This window comes from Anabrus simplex, chromosome 1 (assembly GCF_040414725.1).
Source record: "Anabrus simplex isolate iqAnaSimp1 chromosome 1, ASM4041472v1, whole genome shotgun sequence".
NCBI classification, from domain to species: domain Eukaryota; kingdom Metazoa; phylum Arthropoda; class Insecta; order Orthoptera; family Tettigoniidae; genus Anabrus; species Anabrus simplex.
In genome coordinates, this window is record NC_090265.1 from 1,404,973,710 (window position 1) to 1,404,997,781 (window position 24,072).

At 39.1% G+C, this 24,072-nt stretch overlaps 1 protein-coding gene across 2 annotated transcripts in view; it reads left to right on the forward strand.

The window, feature by feature from the left end:
• Nucleotides 1-24,072, forward strand: part of LOC136858369 (motile sperm domain-containing protein 1) — a 139,782-nt gene that overhangs the window by 21,492 nt on the left and 94,218 nt on the right. For both annotated transcript variants that reach the window (XM_067137857.2, XM_067137856.2), the window contains exon 3: nucleotides 17,411-17,574. In XM_067137857.2, coding sequence (XP_066993958.1) covers nucleotides 17,411-17,574 — 164 coding nt within the window. The remainder of the gene's footprint in view (nucleotides 1-17,410; nucleotides 17,575-24,072) is intronic.

A 24,072-nucleotide genomic window follows, 5' to 3' on the forward strand; every position in this document is an offset into this window, starting at 1 on the left:
TGCAGATGTACCATGTCTGATTATGAGTCCCTTGGTACCATTACTGAAAGTACTTGAAAGAATTCTGTATATTGTGATGTGTTACTTTCACATAATTATGTGCTTTTACCTAAATAACTCTATATAAAATAACATGTCCTGACCGATTCATCTTTGTCGAGCCAAATATTTTTTTTATTTTAATGCTATTATTTACATATAATGGTTCATGGTGTGGGTTACTGTAGTCACGTCCTAGTTCGTGAACCATGGGCAACGGCTGAGTAGCCTAGTAAGTGGTCCTGAGAGTCGGGATACCAGTTGCTATGGAATGGGAGTGGGCATCTCGGACATATTCTGAGTCATGGCCCTCCTTGTGCTCAGGCGGCTAGGACTATACAATTCACCGGTGGTCTATAACCCGTTAGAGGAGAGATCCTCACTTGGACTACGTGCAAGTAGGGTAGCATCCTGCTTCATGAATTTACCGAGCTCAGAACATTTTAAGCAAGCCTCGGACTTATGGGAGTAACAGAATCCCACTCCCGTTTGAGAGGCGAGGGACTCCTTGGAAACAGCTTGGCGAACATAATGGAATTCGATGGGGAGCTATCAGTATTAATGGGGCTTATGGAAGAAAGAAAGTATAGCTGGCTGAGTCAGCAAAGAGGATGCATCTGGATGTGCTAGGCGTAAGTGATATTCGGGTAAGAGGAGATGACGAGGAAGAGATAGGAGATTATAAAGTGTACTTGACGGGTGTTTGAAAGGGAAGGGCAGAGTCTGGGGTAGGGCTCTTTATCAGGAATACCATTGCACGCAACAAGTTTCTGTTAGGCACGTAAATGAGCGAATGATGTGGGTAGATTTGTCAGTTGGAGGAATTAAGACTAGAATTGTGTCTGTGTATTCACCATGTGAGGGTGCAGATGAGGATGAAGTTGACAAGTTTTATGAAGCATTGAGTGACATCGTGGTCAGGGTCAACAGCAAGGATAGAATAGTGCTAATGAGCGATTTCAATGCAAGAGTTGGGAATAGAACTGAAGGATACGAAAGGGTGATTGGTAAATGTGGGGAAGATATGGAAGCTAATGGGAATGGGAAGCATTTGCTGGACTTCTGTGCTAGTATGGGTTTAGCAGTTACGAATACATTCTTCAAGCATAAGGCTATTCACCGCTACACATGGGAGGCTAGGGGTACCAGATCCATAATAGACTACTATATCTAACCGACTTCGAATTCAGGAAATCTGTTAGGAATGTACGAGTTTTCCGGGGATTTTTCAATGATACAGACCACTATCTGATCTGTAGTGAACTAAGTATCTCTAGGCCTAGGGTAGAGAAAGTGAAATCTGTCTGCAAACGAATAAGGGTAGAAAGTCTCCAGGACGAGGAAATTAGACAGAAGTACATTGATATGATTAGTGAGAAGTTTCGAACAGTAGACAGTAAGCAGGTTCAGGATATAGAAAGTGAATGGGTGGCATACAGGGATGCTGTAGTAGAAACAGCAAGGGAATGCCTAGGAACAACTGTGTGTAAAGATGGGAAAAGGCGAACATCTTGGTGGAATGATGAAGTGAGAGCAGCCTGTAAACGTAAAAAGAAGGCTTATCAGAAATGGCTCCAAACAAGGGCCGAGGCAGATAGGGATTTGTACGTAGATGAAAGAAACAGAGCTAAACAAATAGTGTTGAATCCAAAAAGAAGTCATGGGAAGATTTTGGTAATAACCTGGAAAGACTAGGTCAAGCAGCAGGGAAACCTTTCTGGACAGTAATAAAAAATCTTAGGAAGGGAGGGAAAAAGGAAATGAACAGTGTTTTGAGTAATTCAGGTGAACTCATAATAGATCCCAGGGAATCGCTGGAGAGGTGGAGGGAATATTTTGAACATCATCTCAATGTAAAGGGAAATCATCATGGTGGTGTTGCAAACAGCCAAGGTCATGGGGAGGAGGAAAATGATGTTGGTGAAATTACACTTGAGGAGGTGGAAAGGATGGTATTATACCTGAAATGGTGAAGGATAGTGGAAAGGCAGGGATGAAATGGCTTCATAGAGTAGTAAAATCAGCATGGAGTGTTGGTAAGGTACCTTCAGATTGGACAAAAGCAGTAATTGCACCTATCTATAAGCAAAGGAACAGGAAGAATTGCAACAATTATCGAGGTATCCCATTGATTAGTATACCAGGCAAAGTATTCACTGGCATCTTGGAAGGGAGGGTGCGATCAGTCGTTGAGAGGAAGTTGAATGTAAACCAGTGTGGTTTCAGACCACAGAGAGGCTGTCAGGATCAGATTTTCAGTATGCACCAGGTAATTGAAAAATGCTACGAGAGGAATAGGCAGTTGTGTTTGTTTCGTAGATCTAGAGAAAGCATATGACAGGGTACCGAGGGAAAAGATGTTCGCTATACTGGGGGACTATGGAATTAAAGGTAGATTATTAAAATCAATCAAAGGCATTTATGTTGACAATTGGGCTTCAGTGAGAATTGATGGTAGAATGAGTTCTTGGTTCAGGGTACTTACAGGGGTTAGACAAGGCTGTAATCTTTCACCTTTGCTGTTCGTAGTTTACATGGATCATCTGCTGAAGGGTATAAAATGGCAGGGAGGGATTCAGTTAGGTGGAAATGTAGTAAGCAGTCTGGCCTATGGTGACGACTTGGTTTTAATGGCAGATTGTGCCGAAAGCCTGCAGTGTAATATCTTTGAACTTGAAAATAGGTGCAATGAGTATGGTATGAAAATTAACCTCTCAAAGACTAAATTGATATCAGTGGGTAAGAAATTCAACAGTATTGAATGTCAGATTGGTGATACAATGCTAGAACAGGTCGATAATTTCAAGTATTTAGGTTGTGTTTCTCCCAGGATGGTAATATAGTAAGTGAGATTGAATCAAGGTGTAGTAAAGCTAATGCAGTGAGCTCGCAGTTGCGATCAGCAGTATTCTGTAAGAAGGAAGTCAGCTCCCAGACGAAACTATCTTTACATCGGTCTGTTTTCAGACCAACTTTGCTTTACGGGAGCGAAAGCTGGGTGGACTCAGGATATCTTATTCATACGTTAGAAGTAACAGACATAAAAGTAGCAAGAATGATTGCTGGTACAAACAGGTGGGAACAATGGCACGAGGGTACTAGGAATGAAGAGATAAGGGCTAATTTAGGAATGAACTCGATGGATAAAGCTGTACGCGTAAACCGGCTTCGGTGGTGGGGTCATGTGAGGCGAATGGAGGAGGATAGGTTACCTAGGAGAATAATGGACTCTGTTATGGAGGATAAGAGAAGTAGAAGGAGACCAAGACAACGATGGTTAGACTCAGTTTCTAACGATTTAAAGATAAGAGGTATAGAACTAAATGAGGCCACAACGCTAGTTGCCAATCTAGGATTATGGCGATGTTTAGTAAATTCACAGAGGCTTGCAGACTGAACGCTGAAAGGCATAACGGTCTATAATGATAATGTATGTATGTATTTACATATGCATGATCTTTGCTTTGAAGTTAATCTTAACTTCACATTGAGTCTTTTTTCAGAAAGATAGCAATTAAACTTTTCTTTAATCAAATTATTATTTCTGTTATCTATATATGTAAAATAAGAGTTCTGTCTGTACATTGCTCAGTGTCCACAGTAACAAGGAAATGCACTTTTTATTCTTCTGTAATTTCTGTATGTATGTACACGCATCACGAGAAAATGGGAAAGAGAATTTAATGAAAATCGGTATGTAAAGTCGGGGGATGAGCCACTACAATCTAGGCTATAAATTATTTTATTCACGCTGAGTGAAATGGTAGTCATGGGGATGTCCTAAAATTTAATTCTCAAATATTTATATTATTAGGGGTCCTATCGATAAATACTATATAACTAAAGTTATATAGAATTACATTTCCGATCATTTATGTCTTATACATTTTTACCGTACTGGCTATGATAACACAGATATTCATGAATTTGTATTTTTTGTTGCTAAGTCCATATCAACGCCGAGCCACAAGAAAATGGGTTAGCAGAATTTAATGAAAATGTGTATGAAGAGTTGGAGAATAAGAAACTACAGTCTAAGCTATAAAAAATTATATTTACCCTGGATGAAATTGTAGTTTAGGGGAAAGCGCCCTAAAATTTAATTTTTAAATACCTATGTTATTGGTCGTATCGAAAAATACTACATAACAAAAGTTGAGAATGCAATTTCCTATCATTTATGTTTTATTCTGTTTTACAGTACTGACTCTGATACGAGTGGTATTTCAGAGTCAGAAGTAAACTAAATAGGAATGCCTACGATATCGAAATAGATAGATGAGATTACTGCTGTGTACAAAGTACATCAGCCTGACTGAGCATTGGCGGGAAATAGCTGGGAAGTTAGAAAACTTTCTTCTTTAGCATGCCATTCCTCTGGTTCATACATTTTCTGATACTGCTGGTACGTAACACACTGGTTCATCATAGTATTCCAGCTATTCGATCCCTACTCTGACGCGCTGTTTTAAATGAGCAGTCCGCACACTTACGGCAGGGGCTTACGTAGTAGTAGTAGTAGTAGTAATATGACCTGGTCTAAAATTACAAATCAGGCCTATTCCAAATTATAGCACCACATTTCACTAAATAACTCAAAATTCAACCCTGAAAAGAGCTGTTTCTTAAGAAAAGATTCTTCCTCTTCACTTTTATTAAATTTGACATTAATTTTATTCCAAATTAGCAGTGAAAGAGGGGGGGGGGGGGGGTTCTCCTCTGGCTTCAAGTTAGATAGATTTTTCCGCCACCGGTGTAGTGAATTGAGATTTTCCGACTCATTGGGTACTTCTAGGAAGCAGATTAGTAAAAGGGCATAGTTTTTGTCCTGGGACTTTCCACTATTACACCTCCCCGCCACCGAAAAAAGACGAAGAGTATTCACGGATCACATTGTCTGTGGCTTGGTCATTTCAGCTCTGAAACTTTGGACTGCTAGATCGGCAGTGTAGTACTGTTCCTTAAAAGTGAGAAAATGTGCAGTTTTTCATTTGATCGAGTATTTCATATGAAAGCATTGCTTTTAATCACGACATTCCTACTGACATCATTGTAATGACCTATGTTCATTTCAGTTGGGAAAGAAAACCGCTAAGACAGTCTCTTTCAAAAAGGCAGGTGGAGAGCGATTGTCTGCCATTATAATAAAAACTCCCCAACCTATTTGTGACTGGTAGGCAAACGGGCCTACCATTACAATAAAAATTCCCTAACCCAGTCTTAATATGAGAAAAAACGTTTGGTGACTTCCCCGTCGCGTTTCTACAGTAACATTAAGAGGTATGCAATTTAATACAATCTTGCTCACAATGTCTACACTACCTAACCTAGAATTCTGTATACAATGTAGAATTCCTTAAGTACATCATATGTGCAGATTCATTGTGAAAAAAGGAATATAGTATTTTCATACTGCTTCAGAACAGCATTCAGTTTCACTCTTTCCATTTAAGTCTACCAATCTATTTCTACATTCCTCACAAGGCAGTTTTGCACATATCCAGCTGCATACATGTGAATCTGCACATTGTTGAACAGTATTTGTAGGGGTATCATCATTTCCCTGTACTGAAGACTGAATAGCATGGTTTAATTTTTTTTTTTTTTTAATCAATTGTACAACTAAAAACTTACTTGCATCCGTGACGTAGTTGCTGTCCTCAGAAGGTCGCAGTAACTGATTAGTAATGGCAAGTCTAAGACTTTATCTGAATTTTGAGGAATCAGGGGTTACATTGTTTCCACCCTTACTTCTTACAACAGAAAACAAATTTTCCAAACAATCTTGTGCGAGTGTCCTTGTAAGTAGATATCCAAAACCATACTGAGTTTTGAGCTCCTGCCGCAATAATTTTAATGCTGAAATGTTTTCAACCCATCCCTTAATGCAATGAGGTTTCTTATGCTGGCTATTTATTACAGTAATACTTTCCAAGAATTGTGATAATTCATTTAAATACTCAAACTGTTTGCGTTCATCATGTATAGTGCAGCGTAACTCTTTTGAAGAATGTTTTTGAGACGAGTTGAAAATGTCAAATAAAGAGTCCATTTTTTTTCAATGAAATTAGCTGTAGCTAACGTTTCATCAGGCATAGAATTTAAAGCAACATTGTTTTAATTCCACAACTAACAGAATGACTGAAAACACAAACAGCCAAACATACCCTCATCGGATTAAATGGAGGGAGATCAAGAAATTTCCTGGTTAGCCTTGGAGCTAATCAAGGTTTCATGGCACTATTTTTGTTATAAAGTTCTACAATATGGTTCCAAGAAACTCTCCCATCTTCACACATTAAATCATGCCTTTTCAAATTGTTCCTGACTGATTTTGATAGGTGGAGAGCATCATGGAAGAAATACTCCTTATTGTTACATATTTTGAGATATATTTCTGTTACCTTTACTACGATAGTTACACAAAACAAGTAATAAACACAATAAAAGAGGGAAGTAAGAGCAACTACACACTATCAGAAAACACTATACACTGAGTAATATCAGCTGGCCTACGCGGATCTCAGCCAACAAATACATAATACTAAATATCAGTAGGGCCAACTAGTGGATAATAAACCAGGAAAGTGGAAACAGGCAGGACCTACCGAGGGCATGGACATGGCTTAGATTGCAGATTCCAAAATAAATCGCCGTGATCCTTAAATTTGACAAATATTATTTACAAGTGAAATTTTACAAATACATTCCAAACAAAATCCACCAAATTACAACTTACGAACTATAAGCTCCGTGATACACATATCTTAAAGGTTCTTTGATAATGGGCTTCACTACGAGTTTCAAACTTCAAACCAACTTTACAACTAGTTACAAATCCAGTAGTACAATGCAAGTTAGTAGGTTAAAAGCAACGTAAAAACAATTACAACTGAGAGTGAAGTGAATGTACTCTCCTAAACTCCAGCGTATATCAAGTGACACTGAACTATAAGAGGCAAACCCCAAGGTAAATGTATTAAATCTCAATCTACATATTTAGTGAAATAAGAAATGGGAATGCCTCGAAAACAAACAGGGAACCCCAGCAGAAAAGCTAAGGCATCGTAAATAATTAATTTGGCGAATCTAGGTTAGGCTAGGGCAGACTCCTATACGAAATAGCGACCGAACATTTTAGAAATTTTAACTGGAACGGAAAGTAAGAGTGCTTACCCGAGGGTGGCCCATCCCGGAAGCGAGGTGTAGCACACGACGCAGACCAATACAGACTAAAGGCAGATCAGGCCAAAGCAAGACCGAATTATTGCGAACGCAGCCTCGCTCACTATATATAGGAAAACTCTGGCCTTGGAGTAGCCAATCAGAATGCATGAGTCCGCCCATCCCCTCCTAGGTTCACCAATCACAATTCCTACTTCCGTTGCGAACTTTAACTGACATTCTCGAATACACACGTTCGCGAATCTTCCATTTCCAGAATAGTTAGAAAATTCCTTCTAGAAAACATAACCCACAAAAGGCACACACCCTGTTCAACAATTTTCTAGATACTTCCAGTAAGTACAGAATAGAAATCTGCTATTTACAAATATTACACAGTACAGGTTAGGTCATTACAAATAAAATATTATATCATACTTTACAAATAAAGTCTTCAAAAACACTTTCCACTACCACTATATTGTTCACCTGTGACAATTTCCCCAGAGATATTATTTTTGCTAGTTGCTTTACGTCGCACCGACACAGATAGGTCTTATGGCGACGATGGGACAGGAAAGGACTAGGAGTTGGAAGGAAGAGGCCGTGGCCTTAATTAAGGTACAGCCCCAGCATTTGCCTGGTGTTAAAATGGGAAACCGTTTTCAGGGCTGCCGACAGTGGGGTTCGAACCTACTATCTTCTGAATACTGGATACTGGCCGCACTTAAGCGACTGCAGCTATCGAGGTCGGTCAGAGATATTAAGCAGTGATCTCATTTTCAAGTTATTACATCCCTGATCGCACACAATAACCTTAGGAATAAATCCTGTTCGTCACCTTTTTCACAACCTCACCTGACATACCATCTCTAGTAAGGTAATAACAAATTATTTGCTTAAAATTAACTTGAATACCTCTAATTAAAACAACCATGGCCTGATTTGCATGTTCAGGGGCATTGTTTCCTTTGTGACCACCATGATTTACAAAACCATCAAACTCATCCGACCAAGCACTGTAAGTAATATTGTCTTGCAGTGACATTTCATCAAGTATGATGGAGACCACACGCTTTGAAACACTTAATTGTTCAGCCTTTACCTTCATTAATGATGATATATTTTCATTAATACCAGGTGAAATACCTAAATTCTCGAGCCAGCTCCGAAGGGCTCTAACCGACGGCAGACACACGAGTTTCTGCAAGAACTTGTATGCTTTAGGAGAACAATAATATATTGCAAGAGTTTTATCGCTGCCAGTGAATCGCCTTCCTGTGCTCTTACGACCATAGTTTTTTACTTGACTATTAAAATAATCCTCTGAATATGAGCTGGAATTACCAATGTAAAATGGGGTGTTATGTCATTCCCATCAATGATGAGAATTACATTGTCACCAACTCCCGCAGAATAAGAGTACGAGCCAATAGACCCTGTAAAGGAGCATAAGTCAGACTTTGTTTCCACCCTACTTTTCTCTAATCTGCACACCTTCACCCTTCAATTTGGTGATAAGTGCATTCTTTCTGCAGATAGTTTTTTGAGCTTTACACAACCTTTGCGTAATTATATAAGTTTAACTTTATTATTAACACTATTAGGACACCTTGCATCCGGAAGACAGTCTGTTGGCTGCACCTGAGCAGTACTGGTGGATGGAGATGTTCCATTATGTTCCACTTCTTCCTCTTATGTGGATTCCCTCTTTTTTTTAAAAAAAATCCCAAATCGCCTTGTATGCGCTGCTGGGAAGATTCACTGTTGGCAATGAATTGGGTTTTAGCCTTAAAAAAGAGTTTATTGAAGCAAAGTTAATATTCATATTAATTGTACACATTGCTTTTTGAATAAGCCCATGTTCTAGTACTGTGAAATGCAAAACTGGTATTCTTTAATAATACAACATATAAATTACAAGAATGTGATAAACTGTTGTGAAATACCATCCAATTTCATACTAGTTGTGTAACAGCCCAAGATGTATTACTAATTTTTGTGGTTCATGGTGTGGGTTACTGTAGTCACCTCCTAGTTCAAGAACCACGGACAACGGCTGAGTGGCCTATTACATGGTCCTGAGACTTGACATACCAAGGAGTGGGCATCTCTATCATTTTCCGAGTCATGGCCTGCTTTGCGCTCAGGCGGCTAGGACTATACAATCTACCCATGATCCCTAACCCATTATGGGAGAGGTCCTTACTAAGGACTATGTGCAAGTAAGTTAGCATCCTGCTTCACAGAATCGACCAAGCTCGGACCTGTGGAAGTAATGGAGTCCAGGATACAGGCATAGGATGTAGAAAGAGAATGGGTGGCATATAATGATGCAGTAGTAAAAGGAGCAAGGGAATGCCTAGGAACAACTTTCTGTAAAGATAGTAAAAAGCAAAATCTCATTGGAATGATAAAGTGAGGGCAGGTTTTAGCATGTAGTTACCACGATCAAAGTCCCCAGTGTATCTGCGCTCCATGCGGTATAGCACTCTTATCTGTCCTCCGAGAAAAGTATCACTGACATGTTTCTGCGGCAACAAATATTCACTCCCCATTGTGAGTAGTGAAATGTTAAGTTTGGTGTTTTTATTATAATATAATAGTAATTGAAAGATACTATGCTGTAATGTGCAAAATATTCTTGTTCAAATTATGCTCATGTTATTCTAGTGTAACATAAAGGATTTATGAACTGTAATTTAATTGAATCTTATGAACATTGACTGCAATAAAATACTAAGTTGTTGTTGTCATCATTATTATTATTATTATTATTATTATTATTATTATTATTATTAAACTCAGAGGTTTGCAGACTGAATGCTGAAGGGCATAACCGTCTATAATGAAGATGTATGAGCTATGTATGTAGGCATATGTAATATTAATTTTCTCTATTTAAAACATAAAGGGCAGATAAAAGTTTTATACACAAGAACAATTTTTCATAACTTACCCTTGACTATACAGCCGAGGATTCGTAAAATCTGTGGATTGAAAGTGATCTGAGCATATCCTCGTTGTGCTATTTTAGTAGGCAGGTCCTTCTTTCTTGTAGATGTCATCTAAATCACTTCTCGTACATTTGATAACCCACTGATCACACGTACAACGAAAGAAAACAACAAATTAAAATCTAACCTATGAGTGCAAGTTTTAGGGCATTGTCTACTTTTAATTTATGTAATTAATCTAAGAATACTTGTTGACAACTAAATGTTAAACCTAATGTGATGTGTACGCTAATATTTTACAATATTGGAATTTACTTACACTGTCTTGTCTCAAGGAAAGCGGAAGAAAGATTCAATTTATTGGTAAATTTGCTTAGTAATACTGACAAATGAATTTAGACATTTGCAGTACAGTGAAGAGAGATATGATACAAAGTATGTAAAATTAAATAGGACATAAAAAATGTTAATACAAAAAACCAATAATAATATTTCACAAACAGAACTATAGCACTTGGAGGTAAATAAGAATTTTTCACAAACAGAACTACAGCCCTTGGAGATAAATAACTAATAATACTATTTCACAAACAGAACTACAGCCCTTGGAGATAAATAACTAATAATAATATTTCACAAACAGAACTACAGTCCTTGGAGATCAATAACTAATTATAATATTTCACAAACAGAACTAGGCCTACAGCACTTAGAGATAAATAACTAATACTGGTACCTAATAAGATTTCGATAGTTGAACAATTTGAAGTTACTGCAGTCAAAAAACAGCACAAACCTTACCAAACATGGTTCAATGCGTGTATGATTGTGATTTCAAAATATTTTGTCACCTGATAAATTATATTTTTACGAAAATCTTCTTAATGCAAATCCAAGAACAAAATTTCACATACCAGCTGATCAGTATGACATCACAACTACTACTACACTCATTTTAAGGTCGTCTTGCTAGGTGCGCTGGCAATCAGTATCTTGCGATATCTCTCAAAGTATCACGTATTCTCTATAGTGTATTTGTTATCCTTGTTCGATTTCCTGCTGTGGCGTTTCTCTCGTAATTCAGAAATGCCAACCCTTGCTGCGTCACAGTATTCTAAGACTCTTTAATGCTTCCAATTACCTCGATTCACAGTTTAAACCTTTCAAATGGCATGGAAAAAACTATTTCTGAAATGTATCCAACAAGGTGCATTTACATTATTCAACGAAAGAAAAAAAACACGATTGAAATACGAGGACAGATTATGCTGGCTCCCCTGTGCAGATGCTTTATTTTTTGGATTACTGTACTGTTTGGATTTTTTAGATGACTTGTTCTCGCACGGAAAGTGCCCGACGCCCTTAAAACATCGTGGCTTATCGAACTCTCCTGTGAAGAGGAGAGGTAGTCTCTAGCTTCCGCGTGCATTGCAATGCAGTCAATGACCCCCTATACTCATATGATTACCCCGCTGGCATTTCTCTCCTATAAACCATAAGTCCGCTTGGGCTTGGCATTAAAAAATAACAGTAATGTTCAGTGCGTACAAATCGATTATATGAGCCACGCATTTTTGCCAACTGTCAGCATTGCCAGTGTTTGTATTAAATAACACTAGTATGTTTTTATCACGTGTAATTGCCAGTGTTTGCGGATTCTGCTTCTCTGCACACTGCCTGCTATGTGATATTGTGGCGTTCCTTTAAACTTTGAATACTAAAGAATTACGATCTTACTCGAACTTAGTAAATATGAAACACACTGTAGACCCACCGAAGTGAGTGAAAATAAGGAAAGCTATCCCAGCACGTTCTGAAAGACGCATTCTATCATGGCCTGAATAAATTTTGAAGTTGAATTGCTCTGTAAGATACTATTTTTTTTAACGTGAAGGTAGTTTTGAATTAAGAGTCTGAATTTTGTTAATGGGATCGACATGACATGATGAATTATCCGTATTTCGCATTAAACCATTTAAATAACATGCAAAACCATATCTCGTGTTTCCGGGAATGAGAGCTTCTTCGAATTAGGTAGGATTATGAATTAACCGATTTTGAATTATAGAGGTTCTACTGTACTTCTTCAGTTTTCTTGTATTCACTGTCAGGGAGATCCACTATTCATATCCAATAAATTACTTATTGCTTCATGAAGTCCATTATAGCAGTTATTTCGTACTAGCTACCTACTCCAGCTTCGGAGGTGAAGCAGTTTTGAATTTATGCTGCTAGGTCTTGTGGATGGTGTTAATTATTTTCCTCCTGATGCATATACATAGCTCAGTTCAGTGTGTTTTCAAAGGTCCTTCTGGCTGCCTGCCTGCCTGTTAGCCCACTCCTTTTTCCCCTTGCAGAATTTAAACCATTCCTGTACTTTTGCTAAAATTATGATAAATCGAAAACCAATCATGCAAAGTGTACCGTAAAAGATTTATCTTAATGACATTGAGGTAAATTAAGTAATTTATTTAGAACTTCTTAAGCTGAACAATACAAGGGGCGTTTGAAAAGTCCGTGCAAAAATACAAACTACTTACGTGTTTGGGGTAAACCTTTTTTTATTTTTCGACATAGTCTCCTTTTAGGCTTATACACTTCGTCCAATAATGTTCTAGTTTGTTGATCCCCTCCGAATAATAGGATTTGTCCAAGTCTGCAAAATATCCATTAGTGTTTGCAATCCCCTCCTTGTTTGAATAAAATCTTTGTCCCGCCAGCCATTTCTTCAAATTGGGGAACAAATAGCAGTCCTAGGGAGCCAAGTCTGGAGAATAGGGGGGATGTGAAACGAGTTGGAATACTCAAAAATGGCTTTCACGGCCGCAGATCTTACAATCACAGGAATAGAACCAGCTTTTGGGCGAAACTTGGCAAAATGCACACGGCCTAACCACCCAAAAGCTGGTTCTATTCCTGTGATTGTGAGTTGAAATACTATTTCCATTAATTTTGCGACCACAACTGCTGAGGTGTGTGCTCATGCATTGTCGTGATGGGAAAGGACTTTCTTGTGGGCCAATCTTGGGCGTTTTTCTTGCAGCTCAGTTTTCAAATGGTCCAATAACGATAAATAATTTGCATCTATAATAGTTTTACCATTTTCCATATAGTCGATGAGGATTATCCCTTGTGAATCCTGAAAGACAGTCGCCATAACCTTTCCAGCCGAAGGAACGGTCTTTGCCTTTTTTGGTGCAGATACCCCCTTGGTAACCCATTGTTTAGATTGTTGTTTGGTCTCAGGATATAGTAATGTATTCATGTTTCATCCACAGTGACGAAACGATGCTTAAAGTCCTCCTGATTCTTCTGGAACAGCTGCAAACCATCCTTGCAACACTTCACACAATTCCGATTTTGGCCAAGCGTAAGCAATCGTGGCACCCATCTTGCGGATAGCTTTCTCATGTCCAAATGTTTATGCAAAATATTATGTACCAGTTCAGTCGAGATGCCCACAGCACTAGCAATCTCGCGCACCTTAACTCTTCTGTCATCCATCACCATATCATGGATTTGATCAATGATTTCTGGATTCGTAACCTCCACAGGTCGTCCAGAACGTTCAGCCATATGGCCAGTCCGAAAATTTTGAAATCACTTATAAACTGTTCTATTCGAAGGTGCAGAGTTACCATAATGTTTATCAAGCTTCTCTTTAGTCTCCTGAGGCATTTTGCCTTTCATAAAGTAATGTTTAATCACCACACGAAATTCTTTTTCGTCCATTTCTTGAAAGTCACTCGACTTCCTTGATTCACACGAATGCCAAACACAAAGAAGTAGACCAATATGACTGAAACTTGGTGTGCTTTCATTCAAGAGATGCTACTAACTAAACATGACCTCGATACGCGCCGGTGGTGCCATCTCTTGGACTTTACACGGACTTTTCAAACCACCTTCGTATTCTTCCACACCGAGTTGGGGTTTCTTGTTGAGTGTTTAGGCAGTGTAAACCAAGGAAACACTTTGTTGGCTGTTCACTAAAATTGCCACTGTTTGTCTGCCTTTTGTTGAAGATAAAATGTTTCATGCACCTAAACATTCCTCGATAAATGCTCTATACTGTGTTGAAAACCACATCAAAAGCCATTTGATGGTCTCTGATATTAGCCCACACAATCACACACACACACCTATCAGGGACTTCATTTTATAATATGTATATATAGATTTGGACAAAAAGTTCATTAGCGAAGAACTGATCTTTAGTTCCATTTTAATTTGGCATACTTAGCAAGCCTTAGACTTTCCTCTATTTTAAAATATTTATTGAATAACAAACCACATATTTTATTGAGATTTAGAGCATGGCAAGCAGCATGAAATTGATACACTGTTGTGATAATAATTTCAAATACAGTTTAGTAGCTTTCCTAAAATGCAGCATTTTGTCAAACATTGAAGCAATACAACATGCATGTTGTTATATTTTGTATGTTTATTAGTGTATGACAGAATGAAATGCTTTAAAGTTGTACTAACTGAGTTGACACTAATAAATAATGGCTTCCTTCTTAACAAAACACAGAAATCCTTGAAGCAGTATGATCTACTGTAACAATCTATTGTCAAACCAAATTATAAGAGAAAGAAGTAGCAGGCCATTATGAATTGCTACGATGTGGAACATTCAGCATTTGTTTAATTTAAGGCGGTCATGTGTGCATTTTAAAAGTGATTCCCTTGTCCAAACAAGACAGTGAAAAACAAGTGATTATCACAATATATTTAGTGGCAGAATGTTGACCTTAGCATGTATTTCTTTGAGTATTCTGCAGTGAGTTAGGACACTTTCCCTTTGTCAGATGTTTGTGCTGAACTTTTGCCTTCTGTATCTTTATTAGTACATAAGTATGTAGTTCTGCTGTTGAACATTAGATGATTTTCAAATGATATGAATGGCACCAAGTAACACGAGAAAATGCCTTACTCTTGGAAGATCTTTTACTGTGGTTGCTATCATAAAATATTCTTTCCCACTGCTCTTTAGAATTTCTCTTGCTTTTATAATTCAATTTACTGCAGAGGATTTTATAAAATAAAGGTGAATGGTGCTTTATTTTACTAATAATAGATAATACTAGCTGTAGTATCAGTCATTGATGGGACAATCAGTTAGCACATGTATGATAACATTTTGTCCACCAGTCACATTTTTCCCTGGATCCTGAGGCACATAAGTGGGCATGCCTTTCCCTGTCAATGGTTTATCGTGACCTACTTGCTTTCTTGCTCTCTCTGACCCTTATTGATTCATATTCTTTCAGCATTATTGCTGATCATAATTTTATCTCATCCTTCCTGTATAAAAGAGAGTCAGCTATTAAAAAACAATACGGACAGGTATACAAAACCTTTAAAAAGTTGCCACAACGATCTCCATACCACCTCCTTATACAGTCCACAGAGCTAGTTACTGGCTCTTGGACTTAACCTTTCAAATGACTGCCACTGATAATTCCCTTATTTTTCACTGTGTCAGAAAAAGGCATAGCACAAAAATTTGTCATGAGCTATTTTCATGTGTTTCATGTAGAATCAACCATAAAAGAGATACATAGAGTTTTATGGTTTAAGTTCCTTCTGAAGCACCCCCTCCTGGTGAATTTTTTTTGGACGACTTATAGCTAAGGTCCTACTCAAACTTATTCTAAACTGAACTACAAAGTTTCATAAAATCCACCCTCTCATTTTCCAGGCCAACAGACAAATTCAGTATTAACCTGAACTTGACTTGCAGTGACTTCGGTATTCTTTTCAGATAACAATGTTCACCAACTGGAATGTTGCAGTTAAAAGCAGTGCTATCATATGGAATGTTTGATCAATGAAAATGGCAAAGTTTCTCACTTTTTATGAACAGTAGGTACCAGGCTGGTATTCTAAACAGTGCCTAGTTCCATAGCTGGAATGACCCAACCACAGACAGCGATGAAAACTGCTGTTCCTATCAGTGCTTCAGAACAGGGATGAAATAGCTGGAATATCATAATGAGTCGAGTGTGTCGCGTACTTGTAGTTATCAGAACATGTATGAGTCAGAGGAATGAAATGCTAAAAAAGAAAGTTATCCAGCTCCCCAGTTACTTCCCGCAATATTCAGGCAGACTGTTCTACTCAGGGTGCAGCAGCAATCCCATCTATCAGCAATGAGTGGCAGCAAAAGAGAGAAAGCACATCACAACAAACAGTGGTCAATTTAATGTTATTGTTGATAACTTGTGTGATCTTTCGATTTAGTAGGCCTTCACATTTAGTTTTCATCTAACTCTCTGATGTTAGGCATCTAATGTAAAGGGAGTTGTCCTTCCTCCTTTCATGACTCCCTCTAATCTTATTCTTCAAGCGATCGTTCCTTTATGATTTTTCTTATTTTGATAAATCATCTTCACAATTTTCCTTGTCAATGTGGGCTGGTGGCCGCGCAGATTTTTACCTTGATTCACGACAAAAACAACCACCACCATCGCCAGTTAACATGACTGAACAATATTTTCATGTTAACTATGCTTGGCGTTGATGTGGACAAAGCAACAAAGGTCTAAATTCATGAATATCTCTGTTATAGCTGGTACGGAAAAACTGCACAAGACATAAATGATTGGAAATAGTATTCTCTATAACGTTTGTTATGTATTATTTATAGATAGGTCCACTAATTTAAAGAACTTGCACCTTGCTTCATTTAAATGACTGATCTTCGACTTCTTCTGTATTTTATGATCGTACATCACGCAGTGCTAATCCCCATAGTGTTATAATGCTTCTTGAACTGCTTTTAGTAAAAGACTTATCCTTTACTTATTGTTTTTCTTATATTTTTATTTAATCGGCTGACGATGAGCCAGAATAGTGGTCAAAACCGGTCCCGCTTTTAATCAAATAAGAATGTAAAGTTTACATTTATTAGCTCCACTAATAACATAGATATTTGAGAATGAAATTTTAAGCCCTCCCCTAAACTACCATTTCATTTAGCTTGAGTGAAATTATTTATAGTGTCTAATTCTCAACCTTTTCATGTCGATTTAAATTAAATTCTGTTCGGCCAATTTTTTGTGATATGTCTACATACATACATACATACATACATACATACAGATGACAGAAAATTACAAAATACATTTCCTTCATGCTTTGGACATGACCGATACAGAAATAGAATTCTTTTTTAATTCTGACCAATGTACAGACAAAATTCGTATTGCAATTTTATATATTGATGAATTCCCTCTTTTCAGTTTTATGCACAGCTCCAAATAAGTATACTGTTGTTGATCCTGAAGGCTCAATAAGGCCTCGTTGCTGTATTGATATTGTTGTAAGGCATAATGCAGTATCTGCAGCAAATTGTAATGTTACGGATAAATTCAGGATACAGATGCAAAACCATGCTTCGAAACAGGTAAGGTGATACCAATTTTAAATAATCATATTAGTTAATTGTCTTATGGCAACTTATATTGCAGAGTTTGTGTATATTGTGAAGGTTGAAACAACCTGTGATTTCTGTATAGTCATTAGAGAAAGTTAATTTCAAAAGTGAAAGAGCACCCTTCATTTTGTTGAAAATTTGTACACAGCACTTGTTCTCAAAGCACCTCTAAATATTCATAGTCATGCCTGCTAAAACCCTTATTTGAAATAATTCAGCTTCGAACTTGGGCTGGTAAGGTTCTGTCATCTGAGGTTTGAAATTGTACGACTTATACCAGAGTATTCCCGTTCTTAACAATATGTGCTGCAGGTCAGTATTTCTCCAACATCATTACCACATAACGATTTTTGCTGGTCTAACGGCGATATACAGTGTTTGGAAGTGAGCACAAATGTGAAAATATGACTAGTCAAACTTGGCTGTAGTCATTTGTCACGTTTTGCTATTTAATACTTAGAGTTATGTAATATTTGCTGCAAAATTTGTCATATAATATATGCAAGCACTTGGAGTTTAGTTGTTATAAATCTAGTACACAGAGTAGCCATAAAATATAGGTACCTAGGTAGAAAATTTATGTAGCAAGATTTATTGTTCAGTAGGGACCTTAGTACAGTATATATGTTCAAATAAATATTTCTCATAATGACAGTACAGTGCATTTACAGCTACGAAAACTACAATGTCTTTTAGTATGTTGATGATGCTCATGATGCTGATGATTGTGATGATGATACGTAGGTGGTTTGAAAAGTTTTCGGAATGTACTAGAATTAAGTATCTTACTTCGGTGGAACTGCTTTTATTTTTCAACATAGTCTCCCTGTAGACTAATGCATTTGGTCCAGTGATGTTCCAATGCCTTGATCCCATCTCCAGTATCCAGTAATCGGGAGATAGTGGGTTCGAGTCCCACTGTCGGCAGCCTTGAAGATGGTTTTCCGTGGTTTCCCATATTCACACCAGGCAAATGCCGGGGTCCCCCATAAGTCCAACCCCTCGTCCACGTCGTGGGGTCGGGCAACGGTACAAAGTAGGGGATAGCCTGTAAGGGTGAAGTACAGCGGGGACCTTGTGTGCCCCAGGACCGCTACGGTAGCTGTGAAGGCCTTACAGGAACCCTGAAAAGTAATGGCTAACGGGGCTCTGGTGAAGTCCTTAACGGCAACTGAGGCAGAGAAGGAGACCTTTGGTATGGCAAAGTTGGCGGAGGAGGCAACCCTTCCTCTTGGGGTAAAATAAAGAGGAAAACCACTGCCTTGTGGTGAAGAGGGATCTTCAAAGACTAAGGGAGACTACCCCAACAGAAAACAGCAGGCTTGGAGGCGTAGGTGGCAGCCCCACCACCAAGCTTGGGTGCTGTGGGCCAATAACTCTCACAACCTTAAATTACCTTATTACAGAAACAACAATGAGCAACCGGACTGATCCAAAGATGACGACCTTTGGCTTGAAAAGGCTAACGAAAATTGGGCTATGGAATGTGAGGACTCTGCGGGAAAGTGGAAGGCTACGACAGGCAGTGGCATGTATGAGGAGTTATGGCCTGAACATCCTAGGTTTGAGTGAGGTAAGATGGAGTGAGTTTGGGGAATTGGCAACCCATGATGGAGCTACATATGTATACTCTGGAAGACCCAAGGGCGACGGAGCGAGTTATGGAGGTGTGGGTATATTAATGGATAAGGAGGACAAGAGGAGCCTTATGGAGTGGTACCCAGTGACGGAAAGGATAATAGTGGCACGTTTTAAGACCAATATTAGAAACATTGTGTTGATAGTATGCTATGCACCTACGGAGTCGGCGGAGGAGGAAGGCAAACAGGTGTTCTATGGACATCTTAATAGAACGGTTAAGAAACAGAAAAGGAAGGATATCATCCTAGTTGGAGGAGATTTGAATGCAAAAGTTGGACAGGACAACGAAGGACTTGAACATATTATTGGAAGGCATGGTTTAGGGGAACGAAATGAGAATGGACAGCTGTTTGTGGACTTCTGTGCAAGCCACGATTTGGTTGTTGGTGGTACTATATTTCCACATAAAGACTGCCATAAGGTGATACGGGTATCACCGGATCATAGGACAGAAAACCAGATAGATCATGTGGCTATTGGACGAAGGTGGAGGAGTTCATTGTTGGATGTGAGGAATATTGGTAGTGATCACCATCTTGTTGTGGCTACCTTTAGAATGAAGATACAGGCACAAAAGAGAAGGATAGAGCAAATAAGAAAGCGATATGATGTTGGAAAGCTAAGGGATGACAGAAATGTGAAAGATGCCTTCAGGATAGAACTAAAGAATCGATTCCAAGCACTCCCTGAGGTGGAGGATGAAACTATTGAGGTAAAATGGGTGAAGACTAGATCTGTATTTACTGAAGTAAGTGAAAATATCCTGGGTTTTAAGGACAGGAGGAAAAAAGACTGGATGACTGACCAGACATGGGAAATTATCAGATAAAGGAAAGAGATAAAGGAAGTAATGATTGCATGTAAGACACGAGCAAGGAAGGCAGAATTGCAATCCAAATATGCTGCGAGGATAAGGAAGTAAAGAGAAGTGTAAAGAGAGATCAAAGGAAATGGATAGATGACCTATCTCAACAAGCAGAGGAGACAGCCAGAAAGGGAAATCTTAAAGAACTCTATACCATCACCAGAGTTCTGGCAAGGAAGCAGATGCAGAAAAACCGTCCAGTCAGAAACAAAGATGGTGTCCTCCTAACAAACTCCGAGGATCAACTCAAGTGATGGCAGGAACATTTCTCTGCGGTGTTAAACCACTCCTTGGAGGAGCAAGTAGATGCAGGAGAGGGCGAAGAATAAGAGGAAGAAACCCAGCCTGACCCAAGGATTAAAGTCTGCATTCCAACAGTGGAAGAAATCAAGCGGGCATTGAGAGAGTTACATATTGGTAAGGCAGCAGGTGTTGACAATATTCCAGCAGAAGTCATGAAGGTTGATATGGATACCACTGCCAATATGTTGCAGCCGCTATTTGAGAAGATATAGCTTAATGGAGAAATGCCGACAGATTGGAAATGTGGGTTGCTGGTGAAGTTGCCAAAGAAGGGCGATATGTCAAACTGTAACAACTGGAGGGGCATTACGCTTCTTTCAATCCCTAGCATTCACCAGGCTTCTGTTGAACAGAATTAAGGAGTATATCAACTTGAGGCTCCGACGGGAACAGGCAGGCTTTCGATCAAATCGCTCATGTGTAGACCAAATAACACCTTGAGGATAATTCTGGAGCAGTGTGCTGAATGGTCATTTTGCCTCTATGCAGTGTTCATCGATTTCGAAAAAGCTTTTGATTCGATCAACAGAGAAGCTATGTGGAAGGAAGTGAAGCGGTATGGAGTGCCATCATAAATTACCAGCATCATTCAGGAAACATACCGTGATTATACATGCAGAGTCATACATGAGGGCCGTGTATCTGAGCCTATATCTGTAAGTTCAGGAGTACGTCAAGGTTGTATCCTCTTGCCAACCATGTTCCTGGTGGTGATTGATGCAGTAATGCGGAATGTAACGTGAAATGTGAAACATGGTATCCAGTGGGGATTGGTTAATAGGTTAGAAGACCTAGACTTCGCTGACGATGTGTGTCTCCTGTCTGAGGCACATGGTGAACTGCAATCAAAGATTGAAGACTTGGTAAAAGAAGGAAAAAAGGTGGGACTAACAATTAACTCAAAGAAGACCAAGGCCCTAAGGATGAACACCAACAGACTAGACCCATTTGTCTTCAGTGATGAATCTATAGAGGATGTGGATAGTTTCACCTACTTGGGCAGTGTAGTTACCAAAGATGGAGGAGTAGTACTGGATGTTTCTCAACGTATACAAAAAGCAAATGGTGCCTTTGTTCGGCTCTATCTGGTATGGAAGAACAACAAAATATCTATCAGGACCAAACTTTGCATTTTCCGAAGTAATGTCAAGGCTGTTCTACTGTATGGGTCCGAGACCTGGAAAGTGACTAAAGTGATTACCTCCAAGTTGCAGACCTTTGTCAACCGCTGTTTAAGGAAGATTTTAAACATCTACTGGCCGGAAGTAATCTCCAGTCATGAACTATGGAGAAGGATGGGTGAAACCGAGATGGCCATACAGGTAAAGCGGCGGAAATGGAAATGGATAGGGCATATGTTGAGGAAAGGGAATGAAGCCATTGAGAGAGAGGCACTGGATTGGAACCCGCAGGGTAAAAGGAGGAGAGGAAGGCCCAAACAAACGTGGCGAGGATATGTACACATGGAGGCAATGGAAGAAGGCAAGACCTGGAGAGCGGTGAAGAGGTTGGCTGGCAACAGGATCAGATGGAGATGCTTTGTTGATGCCCTATGTTCCACAAGGAACAACAGGAATTAAGTCAAGTCAAATGCCGGGGCTGTACCATAATTAAGGCCACGGCTGCTTCCTTCAAACTCCTAGGCCTTTCCTATACCATCGTCGCCATAAGACCTATGTGTGTCAGTGCAACATAAAGCAAATAGCAAAAAGAAAAAGTGATCCCATCTCGAAAATGAGATTCCTCCAGGCCTGCAAAATACCTCTCGAATTCGGCTGTCAGTTCTTCCCTTGTAGAAAATCTCCGTCCACCGAGGAAAATTTTCAGCTTAGGGAATAGATGAAAGTCTGATGGTGCCGAATAAGGTGGATGTGGCAACAATTCGTACCCCAGTTCATGAAGTTTTGCCATGGTAATAACACTTGTGTGCAGCGGAGCGTTGTCCTGGTGAAAGTTGATATTTTTCCTTGCCAAACCAGACCTTGTTTCGCGTATCTTCTCCTGTAGTTGGTCTAGGAGGTTTGCATAGTATTGCCCCGTAATTGTCTGGCCAGTAGGAAGATAATCTATCAGCAGAATGCTTTTTTGCATCCCAGAAAACTGAGGCCATGAATTTCTGGCCAAACGCACTGCCTTTGCTTTCTTTGGTGGTGGTGAATCAGCATGTTTCCACTGCTTTGACTGCTGTTTTTTCTCTGGGTATAGTAGCGGACCCAAGTTTCATCTGTAGTCACAAACCGGCGCAAAAAATCTTGTTGGTTGCACTGAAAACGGGCCAGACTTTGTTCGGACATATTCAATCTGGTGCGTTTATTGTCCAATGTCAAAAGCAGCGGCACCCATCTTGCGGATAATTTTTTCATACCCAATTCTTCGGTTAAAATATAATATACCCGTTCAGAAGACATCCCTACAGCTTTAGCAATCTCCCGCACTTTCAGTCGATGATCCTCCATGACCATTTTATGCACTTTTGCAATAAATTCTGGGGTCGTAACACTTTTTGGCCGTCCACTACGCGGATCATCATCCAAACTCTCCCGACCAAATTTAAACTCGCTGGTCCACTTGGCAACAGTTGAAAATGAAGGAGCAGAGTCCCCACCTTGTGTTCTGAAAGTCGGCATGAATTTCCTTTGCTTTCATACCTTTCTTTACAAAGTATTTAATCACTGCTCGAATCTCAGTTTTTTCATTGTCACAAATCACTACACGGAAACAACAACAAAGAGTCGTCACTACCACACTCCTGCAGCTAGAGCACTGATGCACCACATGTTCACTCACAAAGGATGTGTGATTATTGCATGGGAACCTCGTTGCTCTAGCACTGACATCTAGCGGTGATTCCGAGAACTTCTCAAACCGTCATCGTATCAAAGAAGGTATCTTTTTATACAGTGAAAAGTTGGTAGCAAAACTAGACATTCCTAAAAAATTTAAATTTAATTTGAAGTATGAAACATTTATTTAATGAGTTCTTGTGCAACTTCATGGTTGTCAAGGTGTCTTTGTTCTAATTACAAGTCTTGAGTCATCACCTTCAGTTTCCTTGTTATTTACACGTTTGGAACAAGTGTATGTCGTGTATTCTTAGCAGATATAATGTTGCATCTGGTCTCACCTTTACAGTTTCTCTTTGTCATTCATGTAACTTCCATGTCAACATAAGTGCCATCTTCATGTGAGGGTTGTGATTGATTTTCTTCTGGTGTACCTCTTGCAGATCCTTGCCCAGAGAATTCATGAATATGATAGAACTGTTTATGCTATATTTAGCTACATATAAAAGATTTTGTAAACAACATATAAAAGGGTTGTTGCTTACTCAATATGTACTGGTATACTCAACTTATCAACTTTAGTGGAATTGTCAAATGTGAGTGTGTTGGGGTAATTATTGTTTTATGGGAAAGTATAACTAGTCAGTCATCTCCTATGAACACTAATTGAGAAAGGAAGAGGTCTAACCCTTCAAGGAATGAAGGTGCTGGTAAAAAGAAAGGGAAGGGCCAGATAGGCGTGGATGTGAGACTACCCAGGCCTTGCAAAACTTATACCGTTGAGGTCGGAAGAAAACTAGAGTTGACCCAGGGAGTTTGGATAGGAAAGATGTGAGGAGCCTGGCTTAAATTGAAGTCATATCAAACTTGGCTAGG